This window comes from Mobula birostris, chromosome 32 (assembly GCF_030028105.1).
Source record: "Mobula birostris isolate sMobBir1 chromosome 32, sMobBir1.hap1, whole genome shotgun sequence".
Lineage (NCBI taxonomy): Eukaryota > Metazoa > Chordata > Chondrichthyes > Myliobatiformes > Myliobatidae > Mobula > Mobula birostris.
In genome coordinates, this window is record NC_092401.1 from 6,261,524 (window position 1) to 6,286,816 (window position 25,293).

General features: G+C 47.4%; 1 protein-coding gene across 1 annotated transcript; it reads left to right on the forward strand.

The window, feature by feature from the left end:
• The first annotated feature begins 979 nt into the window (after positions 1 to 979).
• LOC140191051 (alpha-N-acetylgalactosaminide alpha-2,6-sialyltransferase 3-like) lies at positions 980 to 25,019 on the forward strand. The gene is made up of 5 exons (XM_072248122.1): positions 980 to 1,138; positions 10,108 to 10,311; positions 11,160 to 11,566; positions 20,662 to 20,769; positions 24,686 to 25,019. Exons 1-5 carry the CDS (start codon positions 1,118 to 1,120, stop codon positions 24,873 to 24,875), a joined length of 930 nt encoding a protein of 309 aa, XP_072104223.1. The 5' UTR covers positions 980 to 1,117; the 3' UTR covers positions 24,876 to 25,019.
• The last annotated feature ends 274 nt before the right edge of the window (positions 25,020 to 25,293 follow it).

The window sequence follows — 25,293 nt, forward strand, 5'->3', positions numbered from 1 at the left end:
TCCTAGCACTGAATAAGATCATGGCTGGTCTATTTCCTCCTGCATGAACTCCACATCCTTCAATTCCCTTTGCATTTAAAATACAATTCACCCATGCCTTGAATACAGACGATCATAAAACCATCAGCAGAAATACACCACTCAGCCCATCACGTCCACTCTGCCATTCTATCATGGCTGATTTATTATCCTTTTCAACCCCTTCGTCCCGATAAACTTTGACGCCCTTACTAATCAAGAACCTACCAACTTCCTCTCCATGGCCATTTGTGGCAATGACGAAGTCCCTTTAGGGCAGAGAATTCTGAAGACCTCAGCTGAAAACTATCTTCCTCTCTCTGACCTGAATGACTGCCCCTCGCTTTGAGCCCTGGCTGTAGACCTGCCAGCCAGCAGCATCTAATCCCCTAAGCAGAACGGTTGACAACGGATAGCGACTGATCTGTTTTCTGGTAGAACACCAGAGGGGATTTGAGGGAAAATATCTTTACTCAGGTGTGGTGGGTGTCTGAAAGGGCGCAGGACGTGTGGAACCTCCCCCAGCATCACAAAGGAACCCCGATAAACGCTCAGAGGGCTGGCGTTGGTAATGCCACAGTTTAGATGCTGGGAAGTAGGACGGGGCTGCACAAAATATTTTTGGCTGGAAAGGATGCAAAGACTTCACTCTGTGCCGTGCCATTTTATGATTCTATGAATCAATAACAAGGTGTTTTTTTTTGGGGGGAGGGGGTGGTGACAGTGAAATGTGTACATCACCCATTCTCTACCAAGTGAAATTAAATGCACCCTGGCCCCAGCCTCGTACGGTGGTTGAACGCAGACTGCCAGTGTGCACCGTTAGATGTTTGCACTCAGCAATTGCAATTCAGTCTGGAGCTGCGGCTAATGGGACTGAACCTGGCCTCCTCACTGTCACATGACATGGGGGAGGTGGGGAAGTGAGCTGCGGGAGGGAAAAGAAAGGGAGGGAGAGAGATAAGATCAGACATGATTTCACCCGCAAGAATGGTGCTTTGAGAAGGAGCAGATGGCTGTCTGTGTCAGCGAGGGCTAATTTCTCCAATCACAAGCTCATCCCCTCCTCTTTGCACAGAGCTGTTTCAGTGGAGTCAGGATGATTTTTCCTCAAAGGAAGGTAAACGCATCTTTCTTCTTCGCACCCTTTTCTGTATTCAGCTGGATCTAGAGAGAGGGGGAGAGAGGGCAAGGGACAGCCAGTGTGATCAGCGCAGATCATCGCACCTCTGTGCTCCTTGTCGAATTCACAGTATTCAGAACATGGTGCTCTTTGTCAAGCTAGCCGCTGCTTGTCCATTATTCTAGACCTGTCAGTCAAGGCTGAAAGAATTGTGACGGCCACTGATAAAAAAAAATTGTGTTAAGTGTATGCAGTAGAGTGCCCGTCTAACAAACATGTCCTGATGAAGCGCCATGTCCTCATCACCTTTCGCTCCTGTGCCAGCTGACCTACACTGGCCCCTGGTATTCAAAATTCAATTCTCATTTTCAAATCCTCCATAGTCTTTCCTCTCCCTGCTTCTGCAATCTCCACCTGCTCAGTAACCCTTTGTATGCTATATCCTAGTGTTACAGTCTATTTGTAGCATCTTACTCATCCCAGAATTTACTTGTTCCGCCACTGGTGGCAGCATCTTTAGCACGTTCAAAGCCCTCGAATTTGCTCCTTAACCTTTCTTCCTCAACCTTTAACTCATGCCTTAAAATCCTTTCGCCAATCATTGCATGGCTCTTTGTCAAATTCAGTCTGATTTCGTGGCTATTGTCAAAGGTGTGGAACTATGGTGGGGTTCCAGAGCCTGGGCTGTTGTTGTGTGAAGTCAAATAAGTGCTCTTACCATGTGGGAAATGCTTAACTGTTAAAGGCTGCTGGTCTTTAACACGGTGACCAAAATATTATACTTGTATCTGTAAAAGCTGTGCTTTTCAATTTAATTATGACCCAAGGCCAGGAGGGGGCTACTCAGCACCTTAATTAGACCGAGATGCATTTCATTGCCTGGTGGAAATCATTATCCAAAGGTTCTGTTATTCAGCAATAATCAGTCTCATCAGTTCTGTTCCTGCAGTTCAAAAGATCATTAATAATCACTTACTCAGTACGGTTCATACTTCAGAACCGTGTCCCTCAGTACTGACCATCCTACAGAACCATGTCCCTCAGTACTGACCATCCTACGGAACCATGTCCCTCAGTACTTTTCATACTTCAGAACCATGTCCCTCAGTACTGACCACCTACAGAACCATGTCCCTCAGTACTGACCCCCTGCAGAACCATGTCACTCAGTACTGACCATCATCCAGAACAATGTCCCTCAGTACTGACCCCCTACAGAACCATGTCCCTCAGTACTGACCCCCTACAGAACCATTTCCCTCAGTATTGTCCATCCTACAGAACCCTGTCGCTCAGTACTGTCCATCCTACAGAACCACGTCCCTCAGTACTGACCTCCTACAGAACCATGTCCCTGTACTGTCCATCCTACAGAATCCTGACCTTCAGTTTTGTCCATACTACAGAACCATGTCCCTCAGTACTGACCCCCGACTGAACCATGTCCCTCAGTACTGACCATCCTACAGAAACATGTCCCTCAGTACTGAACCCCTACAGAACCATGTCCCTGTACTGTCCATCCTACCGAACCATGTCCCTCAGTACTGTCCATCCTACAGAACCATGTCCCTCAGTACTGACCATCCTACAGAACCATGTCCCTGTACTGTCCATCCTAGAGAACCATGTCCCTCAGTATTGACCCCCTACAGAACCATGTCCCTCAGTACTGACCCCCTACATAACCATGTCCCTCTGTGCTGACCCCTACAGAACCATGTCCCTCATTACTGACCCCCTACAGAACCACGTCCCTCAGTATTGTCCATCCTACAAAACCATGTACCACAGTACTGACCATCCTACAGAACCATGTCCCTCAGTACTGACCCCTACAGAACCATGTCCCTGTACTGTCCATCCTACAGAATCCTGACCTTCAGTTTTGTCCATACTACAGAACCATGTCCCTCAGTACTGACCATCCTACAGAACCATGTCCCTCAGTACTGACCATCCTACAGAACCATGTCCCTCAGTTTTGTCCATCCTACAGAACCATGTCCCTCAGTACTGACCATTCTACAGAACTATGTCCCTCATTACTGACCCCCTACAGAACCATGTCCCTCAGTACTGACCATACTACAGAACCATGTCCCTCAGTACTGACCCCCGACCGAACCATGTCTCTCAGTACTGACCATCCTACAGAAACATGTCCCTTAGTACTGACCCCCTGCAGAACACTGTCCCTCAGTACTGACCATCCTACAGTACCATGTCCCTCAGTACTGACCCCCTACAGAACCATGTCCCTGTACTGTCCATCCTACAGAACCATGTCCCTCAGTACTGACCATCCTACAGAACCATGTCCCTGTACTATCCATCCTACAGAACCATGTCCCTCAGTATTGACCCCCTACAGAACCATGTCCCTCGGTACTGACCCCCTACAGAACCATGTCCCTCTGTGCTGACCCCTACAGAACCATGTCCCTCATTACTGACCCCCTACAGAACCACGTCCCTCAGTATTGTCCATCCTACAGAACCATGTCCCACAGTACTGACCATCCTACAGAACCATGTCCCTCAGTACTGACCCCTACAGAACCATGTCCCTGTACTGTCCATCCTACAGAATCCTGACCTTCAGTTTTGTCCATACTACAGAACCATGTCCCTCAGTACTGACCATCCTACAGAACCATGTCCCTCAGTACTGACCATCCTACAGAACCATGTCCCTCAGTACTGACCCCCTACAGAACCATGTCCCCCAGTACTGACCATCCTACAGAACAACGTCCCTCAGTACTGACCCCCGACCGAACCATGTCCCTCAGTACTGACCATCCTACAGAACCATGTCCCTCAGTACTGACCCCCTGCAGAACCCTGACCCTCAGTACTGACCATCCTACAGAACCATGTTCCTTTGTACTGACCCCTACAGAACCATGTCCCTCAGTTTTGTCCATCCTACAGAACCATGTCCCTCAGTACTGACCATTCTACAGAACTATGTCCCTCATTACTGACCCCCTACAGAACCATGTCCCTCAGTACTGACCATACTACAGAACCATGTCCCTCAGTACTGACCCCCGACCAAACCATGTCCCTCAGTACTGACCATCCTACAGAAACATGTCCCTTAGTACTGACCCCCTGCAGAACACTGTCCATCAGTACTGACCATCCTACAGTACCATGTCCCTCAGTACTGACCCCCTACAGAACCATGTCCCTGCACTGTCCATCCTAACGAACCATGTCCCACAGTACTGACCATCCTACAGAACCATGTCCCTCAGTACTGACCATCCTTCAGAACCATGTCCCTCAGGTCTGACCCCCTACAGAACCATGTCCCTCAATACTGACCATCCTACAGAACCATGTCCCTCTTTACTGACCCCCTACAGAACCATGTCCCTCAGCACTGACCGCCTACAGAACCATGTCCCTCAGTACTGACTCCCTACAGAACCATGTCCCTCAGTACTGACCATCCTACAGAACCCTGTCCCTCAGTACTGACCATCCTACAGAACCATGTCCCTGTACTGTCCATCCTGCAGAACCATGTCCCTCAGTACTGACCATCCTACAGAACCATGTCCCTCAGTACTGTCCATCCTACAGAACCATGTCCCTCAGTACTGACCCCTACAGAACCATGTCCCTCAGTACTGTCCATCCTACAGAACCATGTCCCTCAGTACTGTGCATCCTACAGAACCATGTCCCTTAGTACTGACCCCCTACAGAACCATGTCCCTCAGTACTGACCCCCTACAGAACCATGTCCCTCAGTGCTGATCATCCCTCAGAACCATGTCCCTGTACTGTCCATCCTGCAGAACCATGTCCCTCAGTACTGACCATCCTACAGAACCCTGTCCCTCAGTACTGACCATCCTACAGAACCATGTCCCTCAGTACTGTCCATCCTACAGAACCATGTCCCTCAGGTCTGACCCCCTACAGAACCATGTCCCTCAATACTGACCCCCTACAGAACCATGTCCCTCAGTGCTGACCATCCCTCAGAACCATGTCCCTGTACTGTCCATCCTGCAGAACCATGTCCCTCAGTACTGACCATCCTGCAGAACCATGTCCCTCAGTACTGTCCATCCTACAGAACCATGTCCCTCAGTACTGACTCCCTACAGAACCATGTCCCTGTACTGTCCTTCCTACAGAACCATGTCCCTCAATTATGTCCATCCTATAGAACCATGTCCCTCAGTATTGTCCATCCTACAGAACCATGTCCCTCAGTACTGACCCCTACAGAACCATGTCTCTGTACTGTCCATCCTACAGAACCATGAACCTCAGTACTGTCCATCCTACAGAACCATGTCCCTCAGTACTGTCCATCCTACAGAACCATGTCCCTCAGTACTGACCCCTACAGAACCATGTCCCTCAGTACTGTCCATCCTACAGAACCATGTCCCTCAGTACTGTCCATCCTACGGAACCATGTCCCTTAGTACTGACCCCCTACAGAACCATGTCCCTCAGTACTGACCCCCTACAGAACCATGTCCCTCAGTGCTGACCATCCCGCAGAACCATGTCCCTGTACTGTCCATCCTGCAGAACCATGTCCCTCAGTACTGACCATCCTACAGAACCATGTCCCTCAGTACTGTCCATCCTACAGAACCATGTCCCTCAGTACTGACCATCCTACAGAACCATGTCCCTCAGTACTGATCCCCTACAGAACCATGTCCCTCAGTACTGACCATCCTACAGAACCATGTCCCTCAGTACTGTCCATCTCACGGAACCATGTCCTCAGTGCTGATCATCCTACAGAACCATGTCCCTCAGTACTGACCATCCTACGGAACCATGTCCCTCAGTACGGTTCATACTTCAGAACCATGTCCCTCAGTACTGACCACCTACAGAACCATGTCCCTCAGTACTGACCCCCTGCAGAACCATGTTACTCAGTACTGACCATCATCCAGAACAATGTCCCTCAGTACTGACCCCCTACAGAACCATGTCCCTGAGTACTGACCCCCTACAGAACCATGTCCCTCTGTACTGTCCATCCTATAGAACCATGTCCCTCAGTACTGTCCATCCTGCAGAACCACGTCCCTCAGTACTGTCCATCCTACAGAACCATGTCCCTCAGTACTGTCCATCCTACAGAACCACGTCCCTCAGTACTGACCCCCTACAGAACCATGTCCCTGTACTGTCCATCCTACAAAACCCTGTCCCTAAGTTTTGTCCATCCTATAGAACCATGTTCCTCAGTACTGAGCCCCTACAGAACCATGTCCCTCAGTATTGTCCATCCTACAGAACCCTGTCGCTCAGTACTGTCCATCCTACAGAACCACGTCCCTCAGTACTGACCTCCTACAGAACCATGTCCCTGTACTGTCCATCCTACAGAATCCTGACCTTCAGTTTTGTCCATACTACAGAACCATGTCCCTCAGTACTGACCCCCGACTGAACCATGTCCCTCAGTACTGACCATCCTACAGAAACATGTCCCTCAGTACTGAACCCCTACAGAACCATGTCCCTGTACTGTCCATCCTAGAGAACTATGTCCCTCAGTATTGACCCCCTACAGAACCATGTCCCTCAGTACTGACCCCCTACAGAACCATGTCCCTCTGTGCTGACCCCTACAGAACCATGTCCCTCATTACTGACCCCCTACAGAACCACGTCCCTCAGTATTGTCCATCCTACAGAACCATGTACCACAGTACTGACCATCCTACAGAACCATGTCCCTCAGTACTGACCCCTACAGAACCATGTCCCTGTACTGTCCATCCTACAGAATCCTGACCTTCAGTTTTGTCCATACTACAGAACCATGTCCCTCAGTACTGACCATCCTACAGAACCATGTCCCTCAGTACTGACCATCCTACAGAACCATGTCCCTCAGTACTGACCCCCTACAGAACCATGTCCCTCAGTACTGACCATCCTACAGAACAATGTCCCTCAGTACTGACCCCCGACCGAACCATGTCCCTCAGTACTGACCATCCTACAGAACCATGTCCCTCAGTACTGACCCCCTGCAGAACCCTGACCCTCAGTACTGACCATCCTACAGAACCATGTTCCTTTGTACTGACCCCTACAGAACCATTTTCCTCAGTTTTGTCCATCCTACAGAACCATGTCCCTCAGTACTGACCATTCTACAGAACTATGTCCCTCATTACTGACCCCCTACAGAACCATGTCCCTCAGTACTGACCATCCTACAGAACCATGTCCCTGTACTGTCCATCCTACAGAACCATGTCCCTCAGTATTGACCCCCTACAGAACCATGTCCCTCAGTACTGACCCCCTACAGAACCATGTCCCTCATTACTGACCCCCCTACAGAACCACGTCCCTCAGTACTGACCCCCTACAGAACCATGTCCCTCAGTATTGTCCATCCTACAGAACCATGTCCCACAGTACTGACCATCCTACAGAACCATGTCCCTCAGTACTGACCGTCCTTCAGAACCATGTCCCTCAGGTCTGACCCCCTACAGAACCATGTCCCTCAATACTGACCATCCTACAGAACCATGTCCCTCTTTACTGACCCCCTACAGAACCATGTCCCTCAGCACTGTCCGCCTACAGAACCATGTCCCTCAGTACTGACCCCCTACAGAACCATGTCCCTCAGTACTGACCATCCTACAGAACCCTGTCCCTCAGTACTGACCATCCTACAGAACCATGTCCCTCAGTATTGTCCATCCTACAGAACCATGAACCTCAGTACTGTCCATCCTACAGAACCATGTCGCTCAGTACTGTCCATCCTACAGAACCATGTCCCTCAGTACTGACCCCTACAGAACCATGTCCCTCAGTACTGTCCATCCTACAGAACCATGTCCCTCAGTACTGTCCATCCTACAGAACCATGTCCCTCAGTACTGACCCCCTACAGAACCATGTCCCTCAGTACTGACCATCCTACAGAACCCTGTCCCTCAGTACTGACCATCCTACAGAACCATGTCCCTCAGTATTGTCCATCCTACAGAACCATGAACCTCAGTACTGTCCATCCTACAGAACCATGTCCCTCAGTACTGTCCATCCTACAGAACCATGTCCCTCAGTACTGACCCCTACAGAACCATGTCCCTCAGTACTGTCCATCCTACAGAACCATGTCCCTCAGTACTGTCCATCCTACAGAACCATGTCCCTTAGTACTGACCTCCTACAGAACCATGTCCCTCAGTACTGACCCCCTACAGAACCATGTCCCTCAGTGCTGACCATCCCTCAGAACCATGTCCCTGTACTGTCCATCCTGCAGAACCATGTCCCTCAGTACTGACCATCCTACAGAACCATGTCCCTCAGTACTGTCCATCCTACAGAACCATGTCCCTCAGTACTGACTCCCTACAGAACCATGTCCCTGTACTGTCCATCCTACAGAACCATGTCCCTCAGTTATGTCCATCCTATAGAACCATGTCCCTCAGTATTGTCCATCCTACAGAACCATGTCCCTCAGTACTGACCCCTACAGAACCATGTCTCTGTACTGTCCATCCTACAGAACCATGAACCTCAGTACTGTCCATCCTACAGAACCATGTCCCTCAGTACTGTCCATCCTACAGAACCATGTCCCTTAGTACTGACCCCCTACAGAACCATGTCCCTCAGTACTGACCCCCTACAGAACCATGTCCCTCAGTGCTGACCATCCCTCAGAACCATGTCCCTGTACTGTCCATCCTAGAGAACCATGTCCCTCAGTACTGTCCATCTCACGGAACCATGTCCTCAGTGCTGATCATCCTACAGAACCATGTCCCTCAGTACTATTCCCCCCTGCAGGGCCATCTCCCTTAGTCTGCCCCTTGTACAGAATCATGTCTCTCAATATTGTCCCCCTCCTTCAGAATCATGTCTCTCAATACTGTCCCCCTGCAGATCGAAGTCCCTCAGTACAGTTCCTCGTACAGAAGCACGTTTCTTAGAATTGCTCCACTGCTGTTCTCCCAGTGTTGTTCTTGAAATGAGGTAATTGTCACTCAGTGTAACCCCTGCAGCAATGCAATTGTTCTTCCGTACAGTCACCTCAAAAGTGTCCTTGCCCCCAGGTGAACTGCTGGGACAGCTCTATGCCCCCTCACCCTTCCGTATCAGACAAACTGGTTCTGCATGATCTCCTGCTTGTTGAAACTCCCCTTTGTCTGCAGGGAAACTCTCCCCCGTCGTGCCTCTCTAATAGTATAGAAGCTGCCCCTCACATCTCCCCATTTCTAATGTTACTCTGCTTCCATTCCACCAGCACTCTGCCTGTATTGTCTCCAGACAACACAGGGAGCCTGTTACTGTATACGGCCGGTGGGGGTACTGTAGCCTGGCGGCTGGTGTAACGTTTCGACTGGATTTGTTTCCAGTGCTGTCTGTATGTCCTCCGCATGGTGCATGGGTGTCTGGTTTCCGCACACATTCCAAAGACTCACAAGTTGGTTGGTTTATTGGTCAGATGGCTGTAGTTAGGTGGCTCAGGATCGCAGGGCAGCAACTGTACTGTAAAAAAACAAAATAAATTGTCCCTGTAAGAAGGCATTGATGATTCGTTATCACGTTATTAAATGTCCAATATCCCCAGTTTAGTTATTATTTATTTTTAGTTATTGAGAGCTGGTGTGTAGTAAGGCTTTCATGCCACCCAGAAACCCCCCGATTTACTCCTAACCTAATCAAGGGACAATTTACAATGAACAATTAATCTAATTGAACCGTTACATCTTTGGACTGAGGGAGGAACCAGGAGCACCCAGAGGAAACCCGCAGCTCGTACAAACTCCTTACAGGCAGTGGCGGGAATTGAACCTGGGTCACTGGGACTGTAAAGGGTTGTACTAACCATTATGCTACCGCGCTGCCCCATGCATTCTTTGTAGTTTGTGCAGTACTTTGCTCTGTTAGAGAACTAACCAGATTGCTCTGTTTCCCAGCGGAACCTGTTCCTGGTGGTGGTCCTGGTTGGTGGTGTGTCGTTCATTGTGGCTGTGGTCCATTACATCCACCAGGCTCCCTATCACATTATACTCTCACAGCTGGCTGCCAGGCCGGGCACTGATGGCCTAAGCCACTTCTTCAGTGCGTTTGGTCAGAGTAGCAAGGTGCTCCAAGGTTATGTCAGCATCCCCGAGCAGCAGGTAAGTCCGTGGTACGCTCCCTCAGTCCTCTCCCTCAGTCTGTGGTACGCTCCCTCGGTCCTGTCCCTCAGCCTGTGGTATGCTCCCTCTGTCCTGTCCCTCAGTCTGTGCTATGCTCCTTTGACCCTGCCCCTCAGACTATGGTACGCTCCCTCAGTCTGTGGTACGCTCCCTCAGTCTGTGGTTTGCTCCCTTGATCTTGTCCCTCAGCTTGTGGTACGCTCCTTTGACCCTGTCCCTCAGACTGTGGTACACTCCCTCAGTCTTTGGTACGCTCCCTCGGTCCTGTCCCTCAGCTTGTGGTAGGCTTCCTCGACCCTGCCCCTCAGACTATGGTATGCTCCCTCAGTCTTTGGTACACTTCCTCGACCCTATCCCTCAGTCTGTGCTATGCTGCTTTGACCCTGCCCCTCAGACTATGGTACACTCCCTCAATCTGTGGTACGCTCACTCAGTCCTGTCCCTCAGACTGTGGTACGCTCCCTTGATCTTTTCCCTCAGTCTCTGGTGCGCTCTTTCAATCCTGTCCCTCAAACAATGGGGCGCTCCATTGACACTTTCCTTCAGTCTGTAGGTCTCCCTCAACCCTGTCCCTCGGGCTGTGGTGTGCTTCCTCAGACAGTGGCACGCTTCGTCAATCCTGTCCCTTGGTCTATGGGTACTCCCTTGATCCTGCGTTTTGTATGGTGTCACACTCCCTCGATCTCTCAGGCCGCAGCGGGCTCTGTCAGGTCTGTTTTGCTGTTGGCCAGTCCTCGGCTGAGGGACACTGCCCGTGTGATAGACGGTCAGGAACTTGAACTGCAGATTCGTGAATGATATGTACCTGTCCACATCCCTGTCCCCAGCCCCTGGTCCTCACCTGTCAACAGTGCAGCATCGTTTCCAGTTCTGGGCAGATGTTGGGCAAGAAGCTTGGTGCTGAGATTGACCAATCAGAATGCATATGGAGAATGAACAATGCTCCAACTGAAGGCTACGAGACCGATGTGGGCAGCAGGACCACGGTGAGGGTGGTCTCCCACACCAGCACCCCACTACTTCTCCGGCAGGGGGCTTTCCTCTCCGGCCTCAACAGCTCCTTCCACATCTTCTGGGGCCCGCAGCGCAACATGAGACGAGATGGCAAAGGAATTGTCTACAACATGCTCAGGACCGTCCGCAATCGCTTCCCGGACGCCAAAATTTACACTCTGACAGAGGAAAAGATGAGATTCTGCGACGTCACTTTTAAAAGGGAGACTGGGAAAGACAGGTAGGAGGAGCAGGATCCCACAGTTCTCTGCATCTGACAATAGAGCAGAACATTGTCACTACAGGTAAACACCAGAAAGTCTGCAGACGCTGGAAATCCAAAGCAACACACAAAATGCTAAAGGAACTCAACGGGTCAGGCAGCATCCATGGAAATGAATCAACAGTTGGCATTTTGGCCTGAGACCCTTCCCAGGATTGAGGAGGAAGGTGCCAGATAAAAAGGTGTTGGGGGAGGAGGGGGAAAAGAGGCTGTCTGGAAGGTGATAGGTGAAGCCAGTTGGGTGAGAAAGATCAAGGGCTGGTGAAGGAGGAATCTGATAGGAGAGGAGAGATCAATACTGTATTGATCCCAAAGGAAATTACAGTGTCATAGTGGCATTACAAGTAAACAGATATAAAAATATTAGAAGAGAAGTCAGAAAGAATAATAAATAAGTTACCTCAAAAGTAAGATATACAAGATTAACAAATCATAAGTTCACCATCATCATCAGGTGCCGTGCCCAGTTTGAGCTTTGACTGCCATGGCCCACACACTCCTGTTTCGGGTCAAGTGGATCAATTCATTGGTATTCATTTCCAGTTCTCTGGCGGCTGTCTCCATTATCATTTGTCTTTGTCTTCCTATAGCCATATAACCATATAACAATTACAGCACAGAAACAGGCCATCTCGGCCCTTCTAGTCCGTGCCGAGCTCTTACCCTATCCTATTCCCACCGACCTGCACTCAGCCCATAACTCTCCATTCCTTTCTTGTCCATATAGCTGTCCAATTTAACTTTAAACGACAACATCAAACCAGCCTCAACTACTTCTGCTGGAAGCTCGTTCCACACAGCTACATTCCTCTTGCTTTCTTCCCTTCAATCTTTCCCATAATTACCATGCATTCTAACTCCTCTTTCCTAATCACATGTCCAATGAAGTTACGTTGCCTTTTCATGATCTCATACATTATTTCACTTTTTGTGTTTGCTCTGTTCATGACATTCTTGTTAGATATTCGTTTCATCCATGATATTCTTTGCATCCTCCTCAAAAACCTCATCTCTGCTGCTTCAATTCGTTTCCTCATGTTACCAGATATTGTCCAACATTCTGAGCCATATAACATAACTGGATAAACGTAACATTTTGGTACTCTGAGGCAGGTTGTCATGCCTAGTTTAGTGTTGGTCAGTATACTCTTCATTCTCGTAAAGGTGTCTTTTGCCATCCTTATTCTTCTTTTGATGTCCATGTCGCACCTGCCATCTGATGTCACCCAGCTTCCCAGGTAGCAAAGGTTCTGTACTTTTTTTCTGTCTTCCCGTTTATTTTCAGCCTGCAGATAGGATTCTCCTTCTTTTTGGATATCACCATACATTCTGTCTTTTTGCGATTGATAGACCCATTTTTGCACTTTCTTCAACAACTATACCAATTAAGTTTTGTAGTTCTTCCTCCGTACTTGCAATTAACACAGTGTCATCTTCATATCTGAAATTATTGATGTTTTCACCGCCAACTTTGATTCCCAAGATGTCTCTTATTTTTTGTAATATTGTTTCACTGTGCACATTAAACAGGGGAGAAAACACACCCTTGTCTAACGCCTCTCTCGATTTTCATAAACTGACTCTCTTCTCCATCTATTCTTACAGCGGCAGTTTGTTCCCAATGCAGACTTCTGATTAGGCAGAGGTCTTTCGAATCTAGTTCTAGAGTTTCCTGTAATATTTCAAATAATTTATTGTGCTTCACTTTATCAAATGCTTTTGTGTAGTTGATAAAACAAACAAACAAATCTTTTTGCACTTGAATAGCTCGTTCTGATAGTATCCTTAACATCAATATTGCATTTCTTGTACCTTTGTCTTTCACAAAACCACATTGTTCTTTACCTATTTCAGCTTGCATCCTACTTTTATCTCTTGTCATCAAAATCCTTAGAAGTATCTTAGTGATTAAACTTATGGTCCTATGTAATTCACGTTCTATTGCTCCAGCTTTCTTAGGAAGAGTGATAAATACTTATTTTTTCATCTCTTCTGGTATTATTCCAGTCTCATAAATGTCATTGATTAATCGGTAAGTTTTTCAATTCCATAATCTTCAAGGGCGATAATTTGTTCCATTACTAATTCATCAGGACCTGCTGCCTTTCCTTTCTTCATCTTATTTACTGCATTACGAACTTCAGATTTTAAAAATACTTGGACCTTCAATGTTCTTCTTAATTTCTGGTTTTTCACCTCGATCGTCTTCAAACAATTCCTGAATATACTCAGTCCATCTGTTCATAATCTCATCTTTTTCCATGATAATGGTACCGTCCCTTGCTTTCAAACATCCACCTGAGGAACAGAGGAGCCTTTCACCAGTGATATTCTTGATTTGTTGATGTAGCCTAATGGAAGAAAGGAGACTGAAGAAAGCAAATCCTATGGAATGTAAGTCCTTAGATAAAAAAGTTCAAAGCTTATGTCAAAAAGCCAAAGAAGAATGGTTAAACCAGGAATGTGAGCAACTAGAAACCAAAGGTTACAAAATTTATAAGATTTCCAAGTTCACACTGATAAGATGGTAATGCAAGAATTACTGTAATATGAGTTCGCTTTCATGCGATCCAAATAAGAAGTGATTGTAGTATTGCTCAGTACTGTACAGGGTGTCTGCAATAGCAGGGTGTGGTAAACAGAGCTTAAACAGAGGTTAATAACAATCTACAGGAGGGGGTCATCACTTCCCCGGCTATAGTTTGATTCGTTATAGAGCCTAATTAGCGCTCTTTGGAGCAGTGCAGTTGTCTTAGTCTATTACTGAAAGTGCTCCTCTGTTCAGCCTCATGTAGAGGGTGAGAATCATTGTCCAGAATTGCCAGGAATTTTCCGAGGGTCCTATCACAGCCTCCAGTATGTCCAGTTTGACTCCTATAACAGCACCATCCCTTCTAATAAGTTTATTGAGCCTGTTGGCATCACCTGTGTTGATGCCTTTGCCCCAGCACACGACCGCATAGAAGATTGTACTGGCGACAATAGACTGGTAGAACACGTGAAGGAGAGGCCTGCATACTCCAAAGGACCTCAGTCTCCTCAGGAAGTAGAGGCAACCAGGGGTGTATCTACAGAAAATAGCGCCTACGGCAAGCACTGAAATGTCCAAACATCTGACACCCATCTTTTAGATAACTTTACCATAATATCAGCTCAAAAATACAAGTTGAGCTTGTTAATCTTTTAATTAACAAATTATGGCACTACATGAAAATTATAACTGCACCTTCGTTGCTTTCACTGATGCAAATTGGTCTATAATGTGATCAAAGTCAGCTTTTTCAGTTTCTTCTCTTTCTACACTCAGCAGAGCAAGACCACAGAGTCTGCCTTGACCCATGGAGGCTCTCAAATAAGAAAGTATTAGTTTTAACTTGCTGAATGATCTCTCACAGCTGGCGATGGAAACTGCGATGGTTAGCATAATCTGAATAGCAATGCGAAGATTGGGGAAGATGCTGTCATCTCCATACTGAACAATAAATTCAAGAAGCTCTTCCGGTCTTGATATTTTCATGTTGACTCGCCTTGATAGCAACGTTCTGCCTGATCAGGAGTCTCGTCAAGTCGAACATGAGACCATAGTACTTGCCTTTACGAATGCTTCTCAGCAAACTCTGGCGAAAAGTGGATGCCGTCATGTGGATGAATTTGTTCTGGACACCCGGTGAAAGATAAGGTGTGGATCCAGGATGACTTTCCAAATGAGTGAGGTGTTCTTTTATGACAGGGTCAAAGATGGCCAGTAGTTTCAGTAAGCCAAGGAAATTTCCCACATTGGAGTTATCATCTAGCTGAAGTGGCTCCCTGTGTCCTCGCAAAGCCAGGTTCTGAGTCGCAAGGGATTTTATGTCGTGAAGGATTCTTGTCAAGATATCACGCCATTTCTGCTTTTCCTTCTCAATCTGTGACTGAAATACCGCGTCAATAATTCCAGTTTTCAGCTAAATTTCTTTCCACTGTGTGAAGCATTCCTGATGATTCTTGGCATTTCATGAACACTAATCCTTTCAGGTGCTTTCCACTGGTCGAATCCACTTTCCTGCTCCAATGAGGATTGATGGTCTGACCGGGGATAGAGAAGACAACAGATACAAAATGTAGACTTTTTAAGAAGGGGAATAGACCAGCCATGAGCAAGTCACCTCCTCACCACAACCATTTCCCAATTTCCTCTTGAACCAAGTTTTGTTCATTGAGCGGTTATTTGTTGGTAGGAAAGGCCCCTCACTGTTCTGGAAATACTTCGAACCCAGCTTTATTATTTCTATTCTCAACGCGTCAGTCAGAATTGCTTTTCCAGTATCCTTGTCGAATTTCAGAAGTCCAATGTCATGCTGTTCAATCACCTCTGGTATGACAGTTTGAGGCTCTTTGACACCATCCAGTTCACTAGGTTCAGTGTCGTCAGGTAAAATCTCGTCAATAAACTCAACATCACCACCACTATCGTCTTCCCCTCCTGTCATGTCCACGTTCTCTGTGGCAGCCTCACTCTTAATCTCATCATACTCGGATTTGTCTGACTTGACTTCCTCCTCGGCTTGTGATGCATTTGTACTTGATCCACCTTTGGATTCTAACAAACTTGTAGCAGGTGCAGGTGACTCTATGGGACGTGTCGAACTACTTGTTCCGGGCTTTTCAAAGAAGGGCATGGAGAACTTGCTCGACTTCTTGGCTTCCTCCGCCTCCAACTTTCGTCTCTTCCGTCCTTCAGCTCCACTTTCCTTCTTCTTCGTGAAGAAACATTTCATGGTCTTCTTACACAATGCTCTGAAATAAGGCCATCCTAGTGCTTCTCACCCATGATAATCAAAGACAGATCATACGTCTGAAGAAAATTCTTTTTTCACCATTCGAGGATGGCTTGTCTGACTTTAATAGAAACTGCTCAGTGGCGCCCCCTTCAAGTGGCACCCAGGGCACGTGCCATACCTGCCATACCTTAGATACGCCACTGAAGGCAACTCTGGTCCTTCTTGTACACAATCTCTGTGTCGTTGCTCCACTCAAGTCTGTCATCCAGGTCCACCCCCAGGTACTTGTAGGTCCTCACCACATCTACATCCTCACCACCAATAGTAACAGGGAGTAGTGCAGGCTTAGTCTTCCTAAAGTCCATCACCATCTCTTTGGTCTTACAGATGTTGAGCTGCAGATGATTCAGCTTGCACCATTTGACAAAGTCCTCCACCAGGACCCTGTATCCATCCTCCCGTCCTCCCTTTATACACCCAACTATTGCTGAGTCATCAGAGAATTTCTGCAGATGACATGACTCAGTGTTGTGTCTAAAAGTCCGAGGTATACAGGGTAAACAGGAAGGGAACCAATATAGTCCCCCGTGGGGCCCCAGTGCTGCTTATAGCCATGTCTGACACACAGCTCTGAAGCCGCACATGCTGTGGCTGCCAGTCAGGTAGTCCATTATCCAGGATAGAATGGAAGTGCCAACCTGCATTGAACGGAGATTTTTCCCCAGCAATGAGGGCTCTATGGTATTGAAGGCATCGGAGAAATCAAAAAACATAATCCTCACAGTGCTGTCCTGCTTATCCAAATGGGAGTAGGCTCTGTTCAGCAGGTAGATGACACCATTATCGAGTCCAATGTACTCCTGGTAGGCAAACTGCAGAGGACTGAGGGCTGATCTGATCAGGGGTCGGAGGTGAGCCAGGACCAGCCTCTCTAGGGTCTTCATGATGTGTAAGGTCAGGCCACTGGACAGTCGTCATTCAAGGCTTTCAGACGGCCCTTCTTGGGCACCGTGACCACACATGATGTTTTCCACACAGTTGGAACCCTTTCCAGGCTGAGGCTCAGATTGAAAATGCGCTGGAAAACTCCACACGCTCCTTCAGGACCTTGGGGTTCACACCATCCGGTCCCAATGCTTTGCCGTGTCTAAGTTTCCCCAGAGCCCTTCTCACCTGCTCAGTAGTGAAGGTGAGCCCATGAGGACTGGGGATTTGGTGGAAGGTAGGGGCCAAGGGGGGTGACAACAGCAGTTGGTATGTGGAGGTGTGATAGTAGGGCAGGGCAAGGAGAAGATGTTGGCAGTGCTCGCCTGTGTTGTTCATCCATGTGGACCATAGGAGAAAGGAAAGAAGGAGAGGACCCAAGTGGAAGTGGTTGCTAGGTGAGAAGAGGTAAAATGCCAGAGTGCTGAATAGAGGAAGGGGGGGAGGGGATTTTTTTTTTTAACTGAAAGGAGAAATGGATATTCATGTAATCGGGTTGGAGACTACCCAAACGGAATACAGTGTGTTGGTCCTCCACCCTGAGGGAGGCCATGGACAAACACGTCGAAATGGGAATGGGAGTTAAAATATTGGGCCACCGGGAAGTCCCTCTTGTGGCGGATGGTGTGGAGGTGCTTGACAAAGTGATCCCCCAGTCGGCGACAGGTCTCACCAACGTGGAGGAAACTGCATCAGGAACGCCGGAATCACTACACCATGAGATGAGCCACCAGGCCGCGGACTGCTGTTTAGAGACTGACACCCTCACTGGGGGTCTGTGCAAATGTTGTCAGACTCATTGACACAGTGGATATCTGTGCAAACATCGACACACTCACTAAGGGGAGGGAATCTATGCAAATGTCAGCACACTCACTGGAAGTTAGTGCAAACATTGGCACACTGGAAGTCTGGGAACACTGACGGTGAATATCTGTGTAAACGTTGACACACCGGGAGTCTGTGAAAACACTGACATGCTCACAGTGACCATCACTGGCAGAGACTCTGTGATTATTGACACGTGGACTCTGTTCAAATATTGATACACTCCCTGGGTTGTACACCTGGTGTGTCCACAGAACCCAGGACAGTGACAGTGCCAGCCATGTGAACACTCACAGTATACTTGGTCCTGGAATGACATTTCAAAATCTGGACTTAACATTGAACTTAGCATCATCAGGTTCTCATCTCTTCCATTCTTGTAGCTCATATGTCTAGTGTTGACAACTTCCTTCATGTTTCACTGCTAGTTAACTTTAGTTATTCACCATCCCTCACTGCTCTCTTTCACCCAAACGGCCTCACCGTCCGCTCTCAGTCCTATCAGAGACTTCCCCTCTCCTCTCTCTGCTCCTTTCTCTTTCCCTTGTTCACCTCTCACTTTTCCACAGTTCTGACAAGAAGTTGTAAACCCTGCAGCATTGTCTCTGTTTCCCTGTTTCCCTTCTGATCCATTGACCATTTTCTATTTTAACCCAAAAAGGCAACACGAACTCTTACTCATCAGGGACTTTGCTGATTTGTGAGGCTGTTGGATCTCCGTTTAATCTCTGAAGTCAGGAAGGGCAAGCATTCTTAATACCAAGATTTCAGTTTACTTCAGAGTGCAAACAAACATACAAATGCTGTGCAAACTAAATAAAGAGCTGAGAAATGAGGGTGAGAGGTGAATTAATGCTAAGAGTGTAAGACAAAGAAATAAAAGATGGTGTTTCTGAAAAAAATCTATCACTTTTATAGATAAGGTAAAGAAAATTCCTTAGATAGAGGTAATTTAGTTAATAGGCTACAATTACAATTACATCACATGGGTAATGTACTGATACTTAGCCAATGAAAAATGAGAAAGCGGATGAACCGTTAGTTTAGCTGCTATACCGCTTTCTGCCAGTGAGTGTGAAAGATACACGAGTTTGTTAAAAAGTACAAATCTTATAAAAAGTATTATTAAAATAAAACAGTGGTTTCCAAACAAGGAGCACACACAAAATGCTTGGGGAAATCAGCAGGCCAGGCAGCATCTGTGGAAAAAAGTACAGTCAACGTTTCGGGCCATCTGCTGAAGGGTTTCAGCCCAAAACGTCCACTGTACGTTTTTCCATAGGGGCTGCCTGGACTGCTGAGTTCCTCCAGCATTTTGTGTGCGTTGCTTGGATTTCCAGCATCTGCAGATTTTCTCTTGTTTCCAACGAGGAGTTGAATTATAACTCTCTCCTGAATTTCCATCTGACAGCTTGGGATTAGCCTGGATATTTGATACAATACTGCACTGTTTCCACGTCTATCTCATTTAGAATAGGTGCTGAGTCAGACACTTGTAACCACAGTGGGACGACACAATGAAACAGCAGGTAGAGCTGCCACCTCAGATCTCCAGCAACCCAAGTTAGATCCTGGTGGTGCTGTTTGTGTGAGATTTACATGTTCTCCCAGCGATAAGCACAAGAGATTCTGCAGATGCTGGAAATCCAGAGCAACAACACTAAATGCTGGAGGAACTTAGCAGGTTAGGCAGCATCTACAGAGAGGAATAAACAGTCAACATTTCAGGCTGAGGCCCTTTATCAGGATTGGAAAGAAAGGTGGAAAGAAGCCAGTGTAAGAATTTGAGGGAGAGGAAGGAGTACAAACTGGCGGGTGATGGGTGAAGACTGATATAGGATCCTGGCCTGAACGTTCACTGTTTATTCCCCTCCAAAGATGCTGCCTGACTTGCTGAATTCTTTCAGCATTTTCTCTGTGTTACTCTCTGTGATAACATGGTTTCTCCTCGATGTGTCCATTTCCTCCCACAATCTCAGTAACTTACCCCTAGTGTGTAGTTAACTGGTAGAATCTGGGGCGCGTTGATTGGGAATGCGTGGAGGATAAAATGGGACTAGTGTGAATGGGTGGTTGATGGTTAGCATGAACTTGAAGGGCTGAATGGCCTGTTTCTGTGCAGTATCTCTCTACGACTCCAATCCTCCTGCCAGTTTCTGCTCACCGTTCGTGAGAAGAGCATTCGAGCATTCATCCCAGTACATGTTGTCTTTCCACAAGGGGAGAGTGGTTGGCAGTTTTCTGTCCTGTGATAGAGTCCATAGAAAAGTACAGCACAGAAACAGGCCCCTCGGGCCCTCTAGTCCTCACCAAACCATTTAAACTGCCTGCACCAGGAGCATTGTCCTCCATACCCCTACCGTCCGTGTACCTATCCAAATTTCACTTACACGTTGAAAGCGGGCTGACGTCCACCACTTGTCCTGCTGGTTTTGGTTCTGTTTCACCCTCCGATTGTTAACCTGATTCTCTGTGTTGTAGGGTGCTGTCTGGCTCTTACCTCAGTACCGGTTGGTTCACTTTCATCCTGGCAATGGAGGCCTGTGACACCATTGACGTCTATGGAATGATCAATGATACGTACTGCAGGTACCAGGAGGGGCATGCCTCACTTCACTCAGCCCATCTCTCCTACACCCCTGCCCACTGCCCCGCTCCCACGACTTGTGTAATGTCACAGTCCTTTGGGCAAGCACGTATGGAGTTGTTTGGGAGCAGTTGTTACCCTGCAGCCCCCGGTCTCCTGGACAGGCTTCAGCTGTGAACTCACTTTCAGGGACACTGCAGCTCATGTTCTCTGTATTCTTCTTTACTTTTGTTGTGTGTGTGTGTTTTTCCCCCCTGTAGATTCTGTTGGGTTCCTTTGTTTGGTGGGTGCCTTCAGGAAGGTGAATCGCAAGGTTGTAAATAGTATACATCTCTCACTCTCTCCCTAATGAGTATACATTAAACAGTATACATCCTAAACAGTATACATCTCTCTCTCCCCCTAATGAGTATACATTAAACAGTATACATCCTAAACAGTATATATATCTCTCTCCTTAATGAGTATACATTAAACAGTATACATCCTAAACAGTATACATCTCTCTCCCCCTAATGAGTATACATTAAACAGTATATATCCTAAACAGTATATATCTCTCTCTCCCCTAATGACTATACATTAAACGGTATACATCCTAAACAGTATATATCTCTCTCTCCTTAATGAGTATACATTAAACAGTATACATCTCTCTCTCCCCCTAATGAGTATACATTAAACAATATACATCCTAAACAGTATATATCTCTCTCTCCCCCTAATGAGTATACATTAAACAGTATACATCTCTCTCTCCCTAATGGGTACACATTAAACAGTAATCAAGGGAGAAGGCAGGAGATTGGGGCTGAGAGGAAAATTGGATCAGTCATGATGAAATGGCAGAGCAGACTCAATGGGCAAAATGGCCTAATTCTGCTAATTCTGTTCCTATACCTTAAGGTCTGATATATTCCAACTGGCTGCATCGTGGTCTGGTATTGGGGTGGGCTATTGCACAGGATTGAAAGAAGCTGCAGAAAGGCGCAGAAACAGAAATTTAAAAAGACTAGTGGGGTATTGTTCATGGGTTCAATGTCCATTCAGAAATCAGATGGCAGAGGGGAAGAAGCTGTTCCTGAATCATTGAGTGTGTGTCTTCAGGCTCCTGTACCTCCTTCCTGATGGCAGCAATGAGAACAGAGCATAACCTGGGTGATGGGGGCCTTAATGGTGGACGCCGCCCTTTTGAGGCATCGGTCTTTGAAGTTGTCCTGAATGCTACGGAGACTGGTGCCCAGGATGGAGCTGACTGATTTTACAACTCTCTGCAACTTACTTCGATCCTGTACAGTGCCCGCCTGCCCATAGCAGGCAGTGATGCAGCCCAGTTAGAATGATACAAGTGTAGAAATTTCTGAGTGTCTCAGGTGACATACCAATCTCCTCCAACTCCTCATGAAATATAAACTTCTGATCGTAAATCTATGCTCTCAAGTTTTAGAGACCCCTGTCCTGGGAAAACTTGAACACCCATCCTCCTTGAGATTTTATAAGCCTCCCGCACTCCCGCCTACCTGGCACCTCTGACAACGCCACTCCTGGCAACATCCCCACGAATCTTTTTCATTTGTTATTTAGAGATACAGCGCTGTTGGTGGAACCTGTGCAGGTAAGGATGAGAGGTTAGAGGAGTCTTACAGATTGGATAGAGGGATTAGAGGGGGTTACAGCCAGCAAGCTACTGGATGAAATCAGCAGGTCAGGCAGCATCTGTGGAAGGAACTGAACAGGTGACAGTAGAGAGAGTGGTACTGATAGTATAGACATGGCCAAACCACAAAGGGGAGAGAGAGGTCAGTACTGATAAGGTGAGTGGGTGGGTAGGGGGGGTGGTAGCAGGTGAGAGAGGGGGCTGTGCCAACCGGGAGAGGGAGGGGAGAGAGAGGGTTCTGCGGAATAGAGAGGGCTTAGCTGGCTCAGTACACCAGGGAGGGGGGAACAGAGAAATGACGAGGGGAGTGTGAGACCCTAAGTATTTGGCCATCAAGTCTTCTCCACCATTTCATCACGGCTGATCCATTTTCCCTCTCAGCCCCAGTTTCCTGCCTTCTCCCTTCATGCCCTGACTAATTATGAATCTATCAACCTCTGTCTTAAGTATACCGAGTGATTTGGCCTCCTGTGGCAATGAATTCTGCAGTTTCACCACTCTCTGGCTAAAGAAACTCCTCCACATCTCCGTTCTAAAAGCAATTGCCCCTATTCTGAGGCTGTGTCCTCTGGTCTTGAGCTCCTCCATCAAGTGTAGGAACGGCGGGCTAGAGGGACATGCTGAGATCAGTTGGATGATTAACAATGAAGGGGCTGTTGATGGAAGGAGAGCCAGTGATGAGTTTTGTTAACTCGCAGGATTCGGGCAGCGTTGTTACTCAACATCTGTCATTTATTGCACACCCCTAGTTGACCCTGAGAAAGTGATGGTGGACTGCTGCAGCCCCTCTAACAACAATGGTCCCGCAGTGGTGTTGGAGAGGGTGTTTCAGGTTCTGGACCCAATGACAGCCAAAAGAGAGAAGAAGAGAGAAATTGCCTTTAAACTCACGAGAGAGCATAGGCCATCAACTTTTTTTTTTGCTGTTGGTGTTTCTGTAGCAGGCAATTTCCTTTTTACGAGGTCGAGTTGCTAGCTCGATGCTCAACCCAGCACGGATGGAAAGCGTGCACAGGAGCCGGCTGGATTCGAACTCAGGACCTTCCGCCCCAAAGTCCAGTGCTGATGCCACTACGCCACCAGCCGGCCAAATGACAGCCAAGCCATGGCAATATGTTTCTGAGTCAGGGTTGTGCGTGATTTTGAGGGAAACCTAATAGTTGATGATATTTCCATGGAGCTGCTGGCCTGCGTCCACCTGGGTGGTGGAGGTAATATGTTTGGTAGCGGAGGTGAGTAACTGCAGGACATTCTGTGTCAGGATGTGCCATTGCTGCATCATCTGAATGGTTTAATTGGTAGATGGGGTGCCAACCATGTTGGTTGCCTGGTCATGAGTAGTTGTAAAGTCATGGGGTCATAGAAAAGTACAGCACAGAAACAGACCTTTCGGCCCATCTATCTGCGCTGAACTATTTAAACTGCCTACTCCCATTAACCTGCACTGGGACTACTAGCCCTTCATACCCCAACCATCCACGTACTTATCCAAGCTTCTCTTAAACGTTGAAATCCGGTTTGAATGCAGCTGGCAGCTCATTCCACACTCTCACAGCCCTCTGAGTGACGAAGTTTCCCCTCAGCTTCCCCTTAAACTTTTCACCTTTCACCCTTAATCCATGACCTCTAATTGTAGTCCCACCCAACGTCAGTGGGAAAAGCCTGCTTGCATTTACCCTATCTATACCCCTCATAATTTTGTATATCTCTATTAAATCTCCCCTCAATCAATCTTTTGCATTCCAAGGAATAAAGTCCTAACCTATTCAATCTTTCCTTGTAATTCAGGTCCTACAGGCCCAGCAACTTCCTTGTAAATTTTCTCTGTACTCTTTCTCAATCCTGCGGCCAAACCAGCCAAATGCAGGACATCCCATCAAACTCCTGATCTGTGCCTCAAAGATTGTGGAAGGGCTTTGAGAAGTTCCGAGGTGAATCACTTGCCGCCGGATACCCAGACTCCAACTTGTCTTGATTCTACATTATTCATGTGGCTGGCCCAGTTTTGTTACTGGTGACAATATTGAAGGATAAATTATGGTTTCAGGGTGTAATGGAGATTTCCCTTGCGTTGAAGTTGTACCAAGGGTTCTTTTATGGTGGGATTGGGGTTGTGTGATTGCTGAGAGCAGGTAATAAATAGGTGTAAGGTACCTAACATGATTTACAAGGATGGGTCATTTCAAGAAGCTACCGGTTATTGCAAAATAAGTTACGTTTCTCCATGGAAGTAAGATGGTGTGTCTCTCTCCTGTCTACAGGGCTGAAGGGCACCAGAACGTCCCGTACCATTACTACGAGCCCAATGGCCAGGAGGAGTGCACGGAGTATTACATGCATGAAAATGCCCGGTATGGAGGGCACAGGTTCATCACAGAGAAAGCAGTGTTTGCCAAGTGGGCGAAGGAGAGGAAGATCAGGTTCTTCAACCCCACTTGGCAAGTGTCCTGACCAAGTCTTCGTCATCGGACTGTATCCCTCGGAGATCGGTGGCAGTGACCAGGTGCTCACTTAACTAACTGAGCGCCACGAAGTCGTCATTTTGAGTGAACCCAGGCTAGTTTCTATTTCTGTGCGCTGCCAATAAATGTTGCCCCACCCAGCTGTTGGTGTGAGGACCAATTGTTGCTCTTCATTTGCTTGTGGAGAAGTAAAGTGCAGTCAGGCGGAGGTCCCGCTGGTTTATGCGACAAGAGTTTGTCAACACTGCCGCCCTTCCGTTGAGACATTTCCTCCATTGCGTCGCACTTTAGAAGTAACTTGTTGGCTGGAGGGGACATGAGCAAAGCTCTAGATAGGCAAGTTTGTCTCCTTTGAAGGCTGGCTGGGGGGAGGTCATTGGTGAAGACCTCCATCCCAGAGAAGGGAG